At 42.6% G+C, this 17,031-nt stretch overlaps 1 protein-coding gene across 1 annotated transcript in view; it reads right to left on the bottom strand.

Annotated features, from left to right (window-relative positions):
- The window catches only part of TXLNB (taxilin beta), a 59,509-nt gene extending 42,689 nt beyond the window's left edge, over positions 1 to 16,820 (bottom strand). The window contains exons 1-3 of the mRNA XM_045294587.1: positions 16,722 to 16,820; positions 13,829 to 14,284; positions 3,219 to 3,310 (exon numbers count right to left, since the gene is read on the bottom strand). Of these exons, the coding sequence (XP_045150522.1) occupies positions 3,219 to 3,310; positions 13,829 to 14,270 (534 nt within the window). The 5' untranslated portion in view covers positions 14,271 to 14,284; positions 16,722 to 16,820. The remainder of the gene's footprint in view (positions 1 to 3,218; positions 3,311 to 13,828; positions 14,285 to 16,721) is intronic.
- Positions 16,821 to 17,031: the final 211 nt, after the last annotated feature.

Raw genomic sequence — 17,031 nt, 5'->3', positions numbered from 1 at the left:
AGGATTCGAGTTTTGGAGGACAAGTGAGCTGGAGGGGCAGTGTGATTCACAGCTTTGAATTTGCTGATTTATTCTGTCTTAACACTTATATTTCAGACATTTTCTGTGTAATATCAAAATCAGTGATAAGAGAAATAGGCTTTGGTCACTTAAGTTAAAAAAGGGAAATTCCTCATATTTTTTTCCATTCTGAAAGGAAAGTGTAATTTATTTACATGTTTATTTAGGTCAATTCTCTCCTGTTCATTTTTCTCTAGACTGTTGTTTTGGGTTGTAGAGTTTATTATAGGACAGAACTTTATTGCAGCGTGTCTGAGAGGACACAAGACCAATGTCAACGTCGAGTAAGTAAGGGTTGAGTTGAATAGGAGCTCTTGAAAAACAACTTCTGTTGGGGCAACTGCTTAGCTGGGGTGAGGAGGTACAGCCTGCCCCACGGAGACAGTCTTGGGCAGGCTGGCGAAGTAATTCCATGCCAATGCACTGCTGTCAGTGGTTTCCTGTGCCAGTCCAGAGTGTTGCCTGGGCCTGCCATGTCCAGAATATGGCACTAGAAAAAATTGGCCTGGGATGGAAAATAAGTGGAAAGAACAAACGGAACATGGGAACATGGAAATGAGCAAGGATGGGCACGGGATGTCAAATTTTGGTGGGGAAAGGCTATTTTGATATTTACTTTATGGCATTGAAACTGTACATAGAAAGATAATAGCCAGTGCTAACCAAGTTGGGAAATAATTGATACACTGCTATTTGCTTTGTTCATTGAAACAATGCTTTTGGAAAAAAATGTAACCGTAACTTTTTAAAAGCACCTATACAATTTAATTGCATATTCCCATAACAACATTTCTCTAAGGTCATAAAAAATCCAGGAGAAGGAACACATCTATGCATGGGGATGCTCACTGCAGCAAAAGTTGGTAAAGCAAACAGTAGAAAGCATTTGAATGCCCCTGTATTGAAGGACCAGCGGATAGAATCCCTGACTGGAACATGACACATAGAATTATGACGGTGGGAAAATGTCTGTGATATGAGCCATCTAGATGTACTTTATGATGATAATTTTAATAAAAATGATCTCTATACATCATGGCAGAAAGGTGTGGCCGTCTGCTTCTATAAAGACGTATGCCGTTGGGACAGTTCCACTTTGTCCTCTCTGATCACTGTGACTTAGACTCCGCCCCACAGCCGCGGCTCTGCATACATTCCACAGCAGGAACACGGAGTTTTTATTTAAATTTGTGATTTGGATGGTGCAATTAGAGGTAATTTTGCTTGTTTTGTGTATTCGGCATTCTGCGTATATCATTATGATGTCGTTTGTGTGATTAAAAAATAATTTAAAAGTATTGTTGGCAGAATTAAGCAATCAGCCACTCACTCAAGGTTTCAGAATGTGTCTGGGTCTACGGCATGGCACTTTGGTCAAACGGATGCAGCGAGGTGAAGGAAGGAAGGTCAGAAGAAGGACGGGTGAGTAAATGGAATGGCAAGACAAAGAAAAGGAGGCACCCCGTAAACTCTGCTCTTGCCACAGGGAGAAGATGTAATCAAGGACTTGAAGGGTTTGGGGGTCTGAAGCTTATTCGATTTTGGAGGCCTTCTGTGACAGTTGTGTCACCATGGCTGCCACTCTCTAAGGTCACAGCCTAATGGCATCTCTTTAGGGTATAGCCTATTTAGCATCTATAAAGAGACATTGTGAAGAGCTCTTCTCTTCTTCCTGCTGGCTTGGATCTTGCATCTGGTTTCCTGGGCCTGGGCCAGTGGCCACCATGTGACCTGCCAATTCTGGGAACAGTCTCAGTGGCCTGATGTGTTCCCTGTCTTGGATCCATTCAACTCTTGTCTCCACCACCCTGCAGTCCTCTTGCCTCCTCCTTTGTTTTCCTGGTTCAATAGTCTGCACCAATGTGAATTGAGGTGAGTCTCCAGCTTAGCATCTGACCCACAGACTGGAGTTAGACTGGGCTTAGCTGTGTGAGCTGCTTTTCTTGATAATACTTTTCTCTCCTGATATAACTCTTTCATATACAGATATGAGTGTCTTGCTGTTGTTTCTCTAGAAAACTCAGCCTAAAGTGCCTTCATTAAAAATTACAAAATTAACCATGCAAAATTAGCTCCAGGATATCAAGAATGAGCCCAGGCTTCTGAGAGACCCTGACACATAAGCTTCCGTAGCTGCAAGGCAAATCTGCCTTTCCCGGACAATTCAACCCACTGGAGGATTTTTTCCTTCTTCCTCTTTGTATGGGCTTAAATTTCATTTTCCTGTTGCTGCTTCTTCAAAAGACACACATCAGTGGAATTAAGAAAAGAAGAATAGAAATAAAAATGAAAGAGATAAACTGTGTAAGTTCACTAGGAAGTAAGCTGGCTCCCAGCTGTGGGGCTCAGACTCTTCAGGGTCACACAGGGGCTTTAGAAGTAGCTCTTTCTGTTTCACTTCATTTTCACATCAGCAGGTGTTTGTGAGGGTTTATTGAAAGCAGAGAAGCTGTATTTACTAAGTCCCATTCCCACTCTGTATACCTGGTCTATTCTAGTGTCCTGGTCAGTAGATAAGCCCTTTATGGAGTGTCGGGTAACTGGCAATGGCTTCCCTTGCTCCCTGAGGTCCTAACCTATTGAGAGAAGGACTCAGAGCCAAGTGAAAAACAATCCACATCCTACACTCTACAGCCTTAGGGGAAGAGGAAGAAGAATGCAGAGGGAAGAGAATCAATCCATCAATCAGCCAGACCAGAAGACCTTTCCAGAATTCAGAGGTGGGAATATCTCAACCTTCTGAGGACTCCCTTCAAAACATACTTGCTCAACAACTGAATGAAGATTGAAGAGGTTTTTTTATAATTAGATTGACTGTATTTCTGTTTTCATTGAAAGACTAAAAGGAATTTTCAAGGATCCACAATTCTAAACGATCTGCTCTCTCCCAGTATTATACATGTCAGGGAAGATCATGTACTCACTCACTCTGACTTCCTTCTTCCTTTTCTGCCCTTACTCCTTAGTCTGTCCTTTCCTTCTCCTTCAAAACAAACAACAACACAACAACAACTTCTACTGTCATGAATTCTCGACTTGACTTCTTTGAGATAGTCAGCCTTGGGGAGAAGGATGTCCATGAAAAACCAGGAGTTCCCCTTTCCCAGCATATACTGTGCATGCGGCTTTCTAATAGAGCAGCCAATCCAGGAGCTTACCAGTTCAGCGTACTTCTTGAATAGAAAATCAAGCTTTTCTTCCGGTGTCTGCAACTTGTTCAGATTTTGCATTAGGAGGTTACCTTCTTTGCCTTAGGTAGAAAAGAAAAAGACATTTTTATGAATAAGAGTTGGCCTTTCCGTCATGAAATGACACAGTGGCTACAACCATGGGCTCTAGTAGAAGAACCATTGTGCGGCTGGCCCAGGATTGAGCAATGTCTTGTTCTGTTGGGCAGAGACTCGCTGTGATGGCACCTAACAACACCACCATTACCTCGGAGGATCTGGGTACTACTCTACCTGGGTCAAACCACTCAGACTCTCTGCCCTCAGATAGAATTCATTTCCCGTGAAACGAACTGACATCTCCCTCGCAGAGTAAGAAAGCATTATTGAAGTTGGTGAAATTGAGTGGCGTAGGGTCAGGTTTGTGATATGTTTTGATCCACCCCAAACATTAACTTTCTGATAGAATCGTTGTTGGGTGCTCTCAGGTGCTGGGGAAGAATATTGGCAGTCTCTGGGATTACGAAAAGGAGAAACAAATCTGTCTTGGAGGAAGTATGGGCAGAGTGCTCCTTAGAGGCAAGAATGGTGAGACTTTGTTTGGCATACTTCGGACGTGTTGGTAGGAGAGACCAGTCTTGGAGCAGGAGAGTTGGAAGAGGGAAGTGAAAAAGAGGAAAGCCCTCAACGAGCTGGATGGGCACAGTGACGTCAGCAATGGCCTCAGGCACAGGAGCAATCGCGAGCCTGGCCCAGAACTGGGCAGAGTTTCGTTCTCCTGTGCATAGGGTTGCTATGGGTCGGAACCAACTGGACTGTACCTAGGAATAACAACACGTCGTATTTCATGATCTTTGATATGTTTGAGCCTGTTATCATGGCTGTTGCTTCAGTCCATCTCCATATTTCAATATTACATATTTTCAATATTCCCTATTTTTGCTGACCTTCTATTTTACCAAATGGGACATCCTTTTCTAAGGACTGATCATTCCTCTGGATGTGCCCAAAGCAAGCAGGACCGAATTTCACCCTCTTTGCTTCTAAGGAACATTCCAGCTTGATTTCTTCAGTTGATTTGTTTGTCCTTTGGTAGTCCATGGTATATTCGCTATTCTTTGCCAACACCACAATTCAGTGCTATCCTTAAGGGTTTTCTTGGTTAATTTTGGAAGTAGATCGCTTTTCTTCCTAGTCTTAGTCTGGAAGGTTCTTGAAAACTGTCCACTAGGGGTGACCCTGCTGATAATGGCATAACTTTGAGCCACTCAGCAACACACAAGCCACCACAGTACAACAAAGTGACAGAATATCACTTATCCCCTGTTTTTACTTTAATTAATTTTAAGAAACAATTTAAATGGTCTATCAGAATTTCTGATCAGCCAGATATAGCTACTTTGATCCATTGAGTTTCTAGAATTTCAACCCAAAACAGAGAATTGAAATCGTTTAGTTTGCCCAGTTTGCTTCTGTGGTTTTTGTTTTCTGTTGTCTCTTTCTTGTGTTCAGAACTGATTCTTTCCTTCCTGTACATGCACACATTCCATTTGCATGGGAATCCCCCTGCTCATATTTCTTAGCAAGCAGAAAATGAAATCAACGTGGAAAAGAGTCACAATGTGCAAGGCCTATGATTTGTGTTCCCAACTTCTTGGCCTACCCAGGTCTTAAACTCAGCTGTCTGTTTCGTTTTCTGTTCCTGGTTGGAGTTTTATGCTAAGTTCTTAAACACATTTGTATTTGTTCCTTGGGCTGCTGTAACAAAGTACCACAAATCAGATGGCTGATAAGAACAGAAACTTCTGGTTCTGGAAGCTGGTAACCTGAAAGTAGTATATGGGCCGTGTTGATCCTTCTTAGGGTTCTGAAGGAGAATCCACTCCACCTCGCTCTCCTAGCTTCTGATTACTAATGGAGGTCCTTTGTGTTTCTTGGCTTGTAGACATAGCTCGCCAGCCTCTATCTTCACATGCTCAGCTTCCCTCTCTGTCTCTCTTCTCTTTCATAAAAATGTCACCTGAGTGGACTAAGAGCCCCATTCCAGGATGTCCTCATGTCGTCTTAGCTGAAGACCTCCTCAAAGACCCAATGTCCCAAACAAGATCATGTCAAACATCCCAGGACATTAGCATGTCAATTCAGTCCACAAGATCATGTATTCATGGTTGTATAAAGAGTAAATCTCAGATTTATTATTTTCTATCCCCACTGTTCTTCCTTTTATTTTTGTCAGCTCAATCTACCCAGTTTGCCTCTCTATGGTTCCTGGCATCCTTGATTTCAGGCATCCATTGGGCCGAGTGTTGGGAAGGATGAGTGGGACTCCATGTTTTTTCCCCATCCTCATCCGTCTGTGACAACCATTCTGGGTAATCAGTGTGGGGAGGTCAAGCCACACAATTGGGTTCGGGTCTCCTGATAGATATCTGCTGAGGAATACCCACGCTTCATAGAACTATTCCCCCAAGAACAAGCCCCTTTGCTATCATGTTCATTTGTATGCTGGAGAGGCAAATATGCCCTGGAATCAAGGGTAAAGGAGGAAATAGAGGATTCCCAGTCAAATTCAAGTTTCAGAAAAACAAGGAATGATTTTTATTACAAAAGTCTCCCACCTCTTGAATGGGACATACTTACACTAGGAGGGGAAAAAAAGTATCCACTGTTTTTTTGAAATTGAAAGTTAACTCATTACCCTGTATTTCATTTGGTAAGTCTGGCAATCCCTTGTGGATTCAAAATGTTGGTATACAATGTACTTCCAAGAACGCCCAGTCTAAGCTGGTTAATTTTACAGAGCAAGAATCAGAGGGCTGGGGAAGTCCAATGCCACATAATGGTGCTGGCAGAGCCAAGGCTTGAGCCCAAAGCAGTATACTAGTCTAAATCACTCCACTCCCTGGTAGAATTCTGATGCCAGGGAAACCTAGAGAAATAAAAGGAAACTTGTAAAAGACAAGAACATGACCTCATTTCTAACAGTTGGTTGCATCTATCTTTGCCCAGTGAATCAGCTGGAGTTTGAGACGTGACCGAAGACAGGGAACAACGTGGTGCAATCCTCTACCAGCCAATGCAAATCTGCCATGTGATGTGCTGCCCTTTGTAGCTGGTAGCCGCTGCTGCTCCACCCCAGTTGGGCTGAGTTAACCCTCTGAAGCAGGGAGGGATTTGCATTGGCCAAGCCAGTCCTTTGCCCACTGACCTGGGTTAAGGTTCATTTATTAAAGCAAAGAGACCATACTGTTTTACCATTTTAAGCACAGAATCTAGCATAGTGTTTGGCTCGTGATAAGTGCTCACAGAACACCGATAATAATGAAACAAGACACAACCAACTAATTCAATCTGAGAGCAAGTCAATCAATGTAACTTTGTCCTTAAGACAACTTGGGTACCAACTAGACCAGAGGGAAGATTAGCTGTAGTCTTAGCACTGACATGTAGTACATGCCAGGGTATCTTTCCGTGTGAGTTCAGGCGTAGAAAACCATCCATCACATGTCTGGTTTGGGGGAGAGAGACACAACTGGTCTCCCTGCCTACATTGACAATCTTCTTTTCCTAAGGTTTGCTTTCTTTACCCGTAAGAAGTGGGTTTTGTTCTCTTGCATTTTGTTTCAGCCTTCACATGAATAGGTGTCTCCGGAGAAAGACAGGGCTTTCTACTCTCCTGAAGAGTGGCTATTTTAGAAACTCAGAGTGGCGGTTCTCCCTGTGAGCCGGGATAGCTTCCATGGCGGGAAGTATAAATATCTCATTTTGTGCTAAGTAATGTCCTGTCTTTTATATTAGAGGCTACGATTTGTATCTATTATCTACCTTGAAAAATCCTTCCTCTTTCATAAACAAATCCAAGTAATTAGAAGCAAGCATATGCAGAATTAAAAAAAAAAGTGTGACATCAGAGGACTTATTCTTTAAGCTTCGATGGGTTTTGCAGGACGAAGAGTGCTATTTGGGATGACAGTGGAGGAAGTGGCTAGACAGAGACTGGCTCATCTTGTAAGAAAGGCTGTAATTTCAGCTCCGGGGTCACTTAGTCACAATGCTGGACAGGAGAGAGAAAACGGGCTGTATTCACAGACATTTTGTCAGGAGGGAAGATCAACTGTGTTCTCATTGATGTGTCGTCCAGAGTTACCTCATTTCTTTCCCATTAGAGGTGGGGAAGACATGCGGTGAGCATATGGCCACCCAGCTGCAGCGTGCTCAGCTTGGCAATAAGTCTGCACCCACGAAAACAGACCCCCCTGTGCAGCAAGGACAACCATGTCACATACAGCTGAAGCCATTGTCACAGGGTTAGCCACAGGGCATACTGAAATACCAGGAATTCTTTTTACATTTAAATCGTAAATGAAGACAACTGGGTTTTATAGATATGTAGTTTTATGGGCCAGCCTTTTTCTGAAATTTCTAGCATTCACAATGGTTGTTTATACTAAGTTTGATGGCAATTCATACAGATGAAAGAGCACTCCAAATATACATTTCTCTATCAAATTATTTTGGGGGAGGGGGCTTTGGAGCTGACATGTCATCTCTGCCTCTCTTCGCCATCAAAGTTTCCATGTGTGGCAGAAGCTTAAAGCAGGGGAAGGTTGTGAATGTTCTGATGCAAATGTTAGACAGATTCATATTTCAGCATGAATTATGTTTTCATTTGAATGCAATATAAAAATACTGAGTGTGCTAAAAATAATTTAAAATATGAATATGTACCACTTAAGGGAAATCAGCTTCATATATTTAATGGATAGAAAGGATAAAAACTAAACCCAATAACCACCCTATGGGGCGGAGTAGAACTGCCTTGTGCCTTTCCAATTCTGTACATCTTTCAAACACAATTAAACACACTGTTATCTAGTCAATTCCAACTCATTGCGACCCCATGACATAGTAGAACTGCCCCATTGGTTTCTGAGACTGTAGCTCCTTATGGGAGCAGAAAGCCTCATCTAACCTTTCGGTTATCAGCCCAAGGTGTAACTCAGTATGCCCCCAGGCCTCCTAAGGAAAGGCTAAACCAAAACCGAACGCATTGCCACTGAGTTGATGCTGACTCATAGTGACCTTGTGGCCCAGGGTAGAACTGTCCCTGTGAATTTGGAGACTGTAATTGTTTACAGGAGTAGAAAGCCCCATCTTTCTCTCTTGGTGTGGCTGGTGGTTTCAAACCACTGACCCTGGAATTAACAGGCCAAGGAATAACCACACCACCAGGGCTCCTTACAGAAAAGATCATGTAGTCAAATTCATAGTAGGCTAACAACTATGGACCTGGGTTCTAGGACTGATTTTTGCCATCAACTACCTTAGTTGCCATTTTTGTCAACCTCATCACGCGCTGGTCTTCACTTTTCCTGTATATACAATTAACGGGTTGATGCTGTGAGTTCTAAGTTTAGCCTCTAAGATCTGATGGTTCTATGAAGGTTCACAATGAGTTGGCATCGACTCAATGGCAGTCAGTTTGTTTTTAGAATTTTATGAAGATTCTGAAAAGGTCTTAGCAATCAATAAATGGGTCTTAGCATTTTAGCTTGACTTAGATAAGAAAAACAACACAGATAATGGTTTGGGTGGTATATTGATTTTTATAAACTGTTTTGGTCCACTTTTAGAATTTTGTTAAGATTCTCTTACCCCTTACTGTATTTTGTCATGATGGTTTGTTTGTTCGGCTTGGTTCTAACACTTCTGTCTGGGTCCCTGGGTGGCAAAACTGTTCACTTTCAACTTTCCCCTGAAAAGTTGGCAGTTGGAATATGCCCGCCTGTGGAAGAGAGGTTGGAAGGTTGGGCCATCTGCTTCTATATTCATAGAGATGACAACGAAGAAAATCCAATGGAGTGATTCGACTTTGCTCCTGAGTCAGAAATGACTTGATGCCAATGTTTTGTTTTATTATTTTGATGCCACTATCCGTTTTGAAAATATTACCTTTCCTGTGTGTTTTAATCACATTTCTTTCCATTTGGTCAATAGTTTATACTGTCTGTCTTTTAGTGTTCTTGATAGGTGCAGGAGCCCTGGTGGCCATGTGTTGGGCTATTAACCCCACAAGGCCAGCAGTTCAAAATCACCAGCCACTCTGCAAGAGAAAGATGAGGCTTTTTACTCCTGTAAAGATTTACAGTCTTGAAAAGCCCAAAGATGAACCTGTACTTCCTCCTATAGCAGTGGTTTTCATCCTTCCCTTTAATATAGCTCCTCATGTTGTGGTGGCCCCCCAACCATAAAATTATTTTTGTTGCTACTTCTTAACTATCATTTTGCTACTGTTATGAATTTGGCGAGCCCTGTGAAAGGGTCGTTCAACCCCCAAAGGGGTCGCGACCCGCAGGTGGAGAACTGTTGTCCTATAGGCTTGCTAGGAGTCAGAATTGACTCGATGGCTGTGAGTTTGGGGCATGTGCACTTGGGACTTTGACCTCTCACTCAGTTGGAACAAGAGGCCTATTAGATCAGTTGATAATATGTTGAAGTTATTGGCATTTTCTTAGTTAAAACTATAAAGAACCTTTTTTCAAAAAACATGAGGAGTCTCGTAATGAAGGTGCCACTACTGTTTATGCAATAGAAGGCTCATCTCTCATGCATTCAATAGGTTCAATTCCTGGCCAATGCACTTCATGCATAGCCAACACTTGTCCATCACTTGGTAGCTTGTGTTTCACTATGCTGTTGAAAATGTTTTTGCAGAAATTTCAGACAAAGATGGACTAGGGAGAAAGGCCTGTGGATTTCTTTTCTGAAAACCTGCCAAGGACAAGCTGATGGGGCACAAGAGTTCAATTTCTAGGCGACCATCGGGGCGGTGTGGGGTTGGCTAACATTGTATTTTGTCATACATGGGGTTGCCATGAGTTGAAAGTTTACGGACAACAAGAGTGAGGCTCTTCCAGGGAGAACAAAGTCAAACAAAACCTTCCAAAAAGAAAGACACGTATCAGAAGGAGCAGGGGAATATAATTCTATCCCTCCTGCTGGTCAGAAGAAAATGCTGATTATTTCTCTTCCCTCCCATGGCTTCCCTGAACCTTCTTCGCCTTTTGGATTCGAGCTAAGTTCTCGCATCCCTTGTGAATCTGTTCATGAATCTTTCAATGTCTGTGGATTCGTCTTCTACTTGAATTCTTCTTGTCTCCATCTGTCCCCTCGCCATCTCCCCCCATAAAGCCTAGCCCTTGTCGAAGCAACAGACCATTTTCTTTTCAGAGTGCAACTAGAGATCAAATGGCAATGGGCAAAGTGTACTATCTGGGGTGCTCACTGCGGCTGCATGGACGCTGAAGTGGAAATGATACAGAGAAGATTAGCAGGGCCCCTGTGAAAAACAGACTCTGGGAAAGTGACCAAGCACTGGGTGTCTGGAGACCTCTTGAAAAAACATGGGCTGGTCAAGGCACCTTTCAACATGCAGAACTCACATTGATCAGTAACCAGAAAGATGAAATCCATGACCTTTATTCTCATTGCTTCTTTGCCCTTCTGTCTGTCTTTCTGGCTGTTCTCAAGAGATGGGACAGACCTATGGGTCAGCCTTGCTTTCCTCCTATGTTGTGCTTTCAGCCCATGACTTCCTAGGCTGTCAATTGTCAACCTCAATGTCAAAACTATATTCCACTGAGATGTGCCATGGGAGACTGGGAGAGAGGCCTGGCTCTCGTTTCCCAGAACACAGGGTTGAAACGTATGGTGCTGCCATAAGTTAGAATTGGCTCGGTGGCAATTGGTTGTGGGCACGTTATATTTTATCATTATTTTGTGCTTGTGCAGACCATATGCCAATTGCAAAGAAATGTTTTAGGAGACACTTGTGAGCCGAGGGTAGAGGGAAGGTGAAGGCAACAGGATGTTGTCTTATGAGGAATCTGGTTTAGTTTCTTTCAATTCCAATGCCAAGGGCAATGTGACTGTACTAGCTACGACATTTTAAGCTATTCTTCCAACTATTCAAATGGGCAGTGTGCTGATTATGAAAGACTGTGTGGTCTCTAAATGAAATACAGGTCCTGAGTGCTTGGGTTGTAGAGACATTTCCCAGATATTTTGTCCCAAAAACGGGTCATGTGAATAAGTTTAGCAAAGGCCAGAACTCACCAGCACGATTGAGGTTGTCATTGTGTATAGATTCATTTAAAGGAGCCCTGGTGGCTTATTGGGTTGTACATTGGGCTGCTAACCACAAGGTCAACAGTTTGAAATCACCAGTCTCTCTGAGGGAGAAGAAAAGGCTGTCAACTCCTATCTATCAATAATAGTTATACAACTATATATATAATCAATGGCACTGAATTATGCATTTAGAAGTTGTTCAATTAGAGAATGTTTTGTTGTGTATATTTTTGCCCCAATTACAAAAAAGTTACATGAATAACAATGAAAACAAGGAAGAAAAAAATGTTTTGGAATTGATTGTGGTGATAACTGTACAGCTCTTCTTGATATGATTGATTATTGAATTGTATGACATGTGGATGAAGTGCCAATAAAACTATTGAAAAAAGACCTATCATCTTGGAAACAGTTCTGCCCTTCCCTGAGGGTTACTCAGAGTTACCGTGGACTTGATGGCAACGAGTTTGGGTGTGTGTGTGGATGCATTCATATATGTGTGTGTGTGTACAGATATGTGTGTATGTGTACACATTTATATGTGTCTATATGTATACACTCAGACACATATATGTATGGGTACATACACATACCCATAGCTATTAAGAAACTGCTTAGAATCATCGGAAATTCAAAGAATCCACATCACCCACAGTGGAGTTCGGATTAGTTAATCAGAAAATCTTGGCCTCTTAAAATTATCAGCTAAAGTATGATCTCACAAACATTCAGTAATTAAAGGCTCTTCTTTTGTCTGTAGCCCTGGGAACGTTCTGAGTTACCTGTCAGCTTCAAACCACAGATTGCGGTTCAAAGCCACCCTCAGAGAAAGTGGAGGCTTTCTACTCCCATGACGATTTGCAGCTTTGGAACCTCACAAAGGCAAGCTCTCTCTTGTCCTATAGGGTCCTTATGAATCAGCATCAACTCGATGGCAGTGAGCTTGCTTGGGACTTTACTTTGTGTGCTTAAGCAAAGTCTAAGGCTAAGTCTTTAGGTAAGGATGTAATTACTTAGTAAATTACATGAAAGACCTGGACAGATTGTGAAAATCAGACCACAGCCCACACTTCATAGTTTTCCCCCCAAAGTTGAGGAAGCTCTTTCTGAAGCTTCAAAATCACCGATTCCACCGCTTATTTGTGTCTAAATTACCCACAGTGTCCCGTCTCCATTCCAGACCTACTGGCTGTGGCTCTCCGTGGGTGCTGGTTGGAAGCTACCTCTCTATGGTGTGAAGGTTGGACGCCACATTTTGACAAATTCTACAGTTGAGTGTAACGCGTGGTTAAACTTGAAAGCCATTGGTCTAGATATACAGTGCTAATTACTGACAAATGGCCAAGAAATCTGCTGAAACCACTTCCAAATAACTGAAATAATGTTTACCATGGTGGTTATATGTTTTAGTTAGCTAAAAAAAAAAAGGTTGTTGTAGTTCATAATGTAGCTGAAAACACATAGCGTCTACAACACTCTACTGACCATGGTTCCTGCGATGACCTGGAAGGACCACACATTTAATTAGAGCAGGGCCCTTGGGGCACTTTTATTCACAAACACTGGTTCTGGTCAAACACACTCAATTGGAATTTGTTGGCTTGTAGATAATGATAGAATTAGAGAAATGGGATTTTTTTCTTTCTCTATAAAAATTATTTATTTGTTCAAATAACAAATAGAATACCTACTATGTACCCTCCACTATCCTAGGTACTGGGCATTTAATGATATACAAATACACACCCAGTCTCTGCCCTGGAGATACAACATCTAGTGGGAGAAAGACACACATTAACCAAATAGTTACAAAAATAAATATGTAATTTTAAACACTGGTAAGTATTATGAAGGAATGATGCATAATGGTATTTAAAATAGTATCATTTTACCTACAATGGGTTAAAAATACCATTTGAGTCATCAGCTAAATGATGGGTAGAAGTTCAGTACCTCAGGGGCTGAGTTGGGGTGGTGACGGGGAATGAGTAGATATGTCTAGGTAAAGAAAATAGGATGTGCTCAGACGCTATGGGTAATGGAGCATGCGGGGGTCAAATCACTGAAAAAAGTTCAGAACACACAATAGAAGCGATAGAGCCAGTGACAGTGGTCAAGTGCTCAGGAGGGGGATATTGTAGGGCAGAGTGAAGGGAGATAAAGCTGCAATTAGAGTGTTAGTGCTTTAAGGACCATGCTAAAGATTTAAGTCTCTGTCCTGAGAATAGTAAGAAGCCATTGAGCTGAGAAGGTAGACAAGTAGGTCACATGTTGAATTCACTTGAGTTTTAGTAGGAGGAAGGAGCTGGGAGTAAGCAAACTAAGAGAAGCTGTAGGGAGACCTTGCAGGAGGGTATTGTAGCCATCCATATGATAGGGGAGTGTGGCTTGTAGTAAAGAGTGGAGTAAGTACCATTTGTGAGGAAGATTGGAATGGAAGGAAATTCATATGTTCGAACACAAGTACTTGCCTAATCCTTTAAGGAGTTTCTTTTCCAGTTTCTGCTCTTTGTTGCTCAGAGGCTCTTTGGCTGCTGATGGCTCTCCAGGAGTCGTGGGTTCTCTCTCAGTCTCTTCAGGGGTTTCGTCGCCGTCCCCTTCCTCATTGTTGGGCAAGTCTTCATTCTCAGGCTGCTCCTTTGCCTTGGGGGTGCCCTCTCTCCCTGCTGCGCCCACAGCAGACCCATAGGTGTTTATGATGTCTTCCAGTTGGCGAGTCAACTCGTCAGAGATATCCTGAACTCCCTTTTCAGGCTGCACACTTGCCTCTTTCTCTGAGGTTTGGAGTGGGGCTGAGGGATCCTGGTCACTTGGCCTCACCAGGCCATTCTGGCTTGGTAAGGAAGAGGAACTATCATCTGCAGGTGTTGACTGTGGGTCAGCTGAGAGTTGTACAGGTGGATCCGTCTCCATCTTTGGAGCAGGAGCTGGTGGGAAACACAGTTAGGTTTAATGAAGTTAACCCTCAAAATCTCAACAACTCACTGCCATTGAGGTGATTCCAACTCCCAGTGTCCCTGTAGAACAGGGTAGAAACTGCTCTTGTGGGTTTCTGAGACTGTCATTCCTTAGGGAAGTAGAAAGCCTCTTCATTCCCTCCAAGAGCTGCTGGTGGGTTCACACTGCTGGTTTTCACTGAGCATAACTCACTACTCCACCAGGGTTCACTTTCAGTGAACCTGACTTACTGCCCTGGAATAGATGCCGACTCACAGCAACCCTATAGGACAAGGTAGGACTGCCCCTGTGAGTTTCTGAGATTTTAACTCTTTTTTAGGACTAGAAAGCCTGGTCTTTCTCCTGCAGAGTGGCTGGTGGTTTCAAACAGCTAAGATTGCAGTTAGTAGCCCAGTGCTTAAGCACGATGCCACCAGGAACTAGTGACCTCTAAACAGTAAGACTATCTCCAAATTGGTGTCTACTAATTACTCTTCTAGCGTGGAATGAATGTATTTTCATGAACCATTGATACTACAATTAGTAAAGTAGCATTTGTCTAAATCAAGTCATACTAACCACATATTTTTGGTGTGGGTCTTTACATTTCAGTAGTGTTCCCTATTATTCACATTAAAAGAGCAATTAATACTAATGATATTGTGGCCATTTGACATTTTGCTTAGAATAGTAAATTGATAGTTATCAGTCGCTTATAAATTCTATGTAGGTCACCAATCACTGGAAGTAAATGCATGTATAGATTCAAAATATTTTAATTAAAAATGGCATTCATTTTCTTTCAAACTCAAAACATAGAGTAAAAGAACCATTGGACTTACTAAAGATCATCTATAACAATCACACCCCTAAGCTCTATTGTCATACATAAATTGAAATTTGATTACTATGAATATCTGGTGTGGACACATTATTAGATTGGATCTATACTTTCTTGTTTTTCTGGTATTTTATTTTTCTGTAGTTGAGGTTCAAACTAGCATCAATTTGGAATAAAGCAGAGAAGGAAGAATGTATAAATAAATCAACCACTATGGAAATGTGGTGATATGCATAACAATAATTCCTTGAATTGATAAAAAGGAAAAAAAAGATAGATCACAAGTTTCTCTATTCAGCCTAGAAGCTCTAGGATACATAATTTAATTTTGAGAGATAGCAAGTTAATGATGATGAAGAGGGTATAGTAGGGACATAATCCAGCTATGCGAAACAAGGGGGAGGAGCAAAAGAGTCAAGGATTCTAGAGTTTCTGATTGACAAAGCGGCAGGAGATCGGGTTTAGCTCTTCAAGTACGTTGCGATTTATTTGCAAACGATATTGAACTGAGAGACTGCTCATTAGTAAAATAGGACAGGGTCCTCAAAGCAGACTTGGTCACCCACTTGGCGCTCACCAGGCCTTATTAATCGGAAGGAAGGACTTTTTCCTTCAACGCGTGGGAGTTCACCAACTTCACAACCTCGTGATGCCTCGCTCACTGGCGTCCTCTTGATCCTGGCCTCTACTTGTGGGACCTGCTCATCTATATATAACCTGTGACTGTCACCTCCCGGCCCCCGCCCCGCCCCCAAGGACTTGGAGAACATGGCACCTGCTGTCCAGCCAGAAGCTATTTTAAGCTCTTCTAAAAGGAGTGGTGTTGTTTAGCACTTTATCCTTGATAACCAAGGGACGAGAATAATTCTTTAAATCAATTGAAAACTGCCTTTACTGGCTTAAGTCCCTATGTGGGTTTTAAAGTGTTATTGTGGTTATCTCAGAATGAAATAAAATTTAAGGTGATCCAAACATCAAAGCAGTTAATGAAAAGCTTATCATTCATAGCGTTTTAGTGTGGTTAGTCTTAATGCAAGTGTTTATTTGTATTGATTTGCTCTTTACCCATCAGATACTATAATCATTGCTGGGTTTTGTTTGTTTGTTTATCCTTAATTCCAGGAATATCCTCTGATCTGCTCCCAAACAGACTGATTGAGTCATGACAAACTATTGTGGGACATGCCATTCCCAAAAGTAGTCTCCACAACAGGAAAAATCATCACGGGGGGCGGGGGGCCGCGGGGGCCGAAACCAAAATTAAAAGCACGCTGTTATTTTAAAATTGTCCCTTTCCTAATTAATTTCCTTGGTACAAAAGCAAAAAAAAAAAAGTTTACCTTCTATGAATGTAAACTCTATTGTCTGCTCTCCACCTCCCACCCCTCCCCACCTCTTCACTTGTCCCCGCCGTCCAGGCAGGTGACCACACTCATCCCTTCCTGAGCAACACACTTTAGTTCTAAATAAAACAATGGAAAGTTCTTCAATAGTTCGCTGCTAGTCTCAACGTGGCGCCTTTTAAACACCACAAACCACACTCGCCACCTTCTCCCAGGGCCTGGGGACGCGTTTGTCAGACTTACCAAGAGGCAAGGAGCCAAGCAGAGAGAGAAAAGAGAAGAAAGAGGCAGCAAAGAGCGAGTCAGAGCTGCAGCCGCGACAGGAGGAGGGAGGCTGGCAGGCCCTGTTCCCACCAGAGAGACCGAAAGCAACGACGGGCTGGACACACACACACACACACACACACACACACACACACGTGCGCTGGCAGCAGGCGGGAGGGGGTGGGGAGAGGAACCGCCCGATGACACAGCAAGGGGGAAGTGCACACAGCTTCAGCCGGTGGCTCTTGGGGAAACGTCTTAGCAAAGAGAAGCGGCTGGGAGATCTCAT

The sequence above is a fragment of the Echinops telfairi genome, unplaced genomic scaffold (genome assembly GCF_000313985.2).
Source record: "Echinops telfairi isolate 266 unplaced genomic scaffold, ASM31398v2 ScPeMD7_3533;HRSCAF=4204_0, whole genome shotgun sequence".
Lineage (NCBI taxonomy): Eukaryota > Metazoa > Chordata > Mammalia > Afrosoricida > Tenrecidae > Echinops > Echinops telfairi.
The sequence above is the reverse complement of the archived record's forward strand: the minus strand, read 5'-3'. Positions and strand labels throughout refer to the sequence as shown.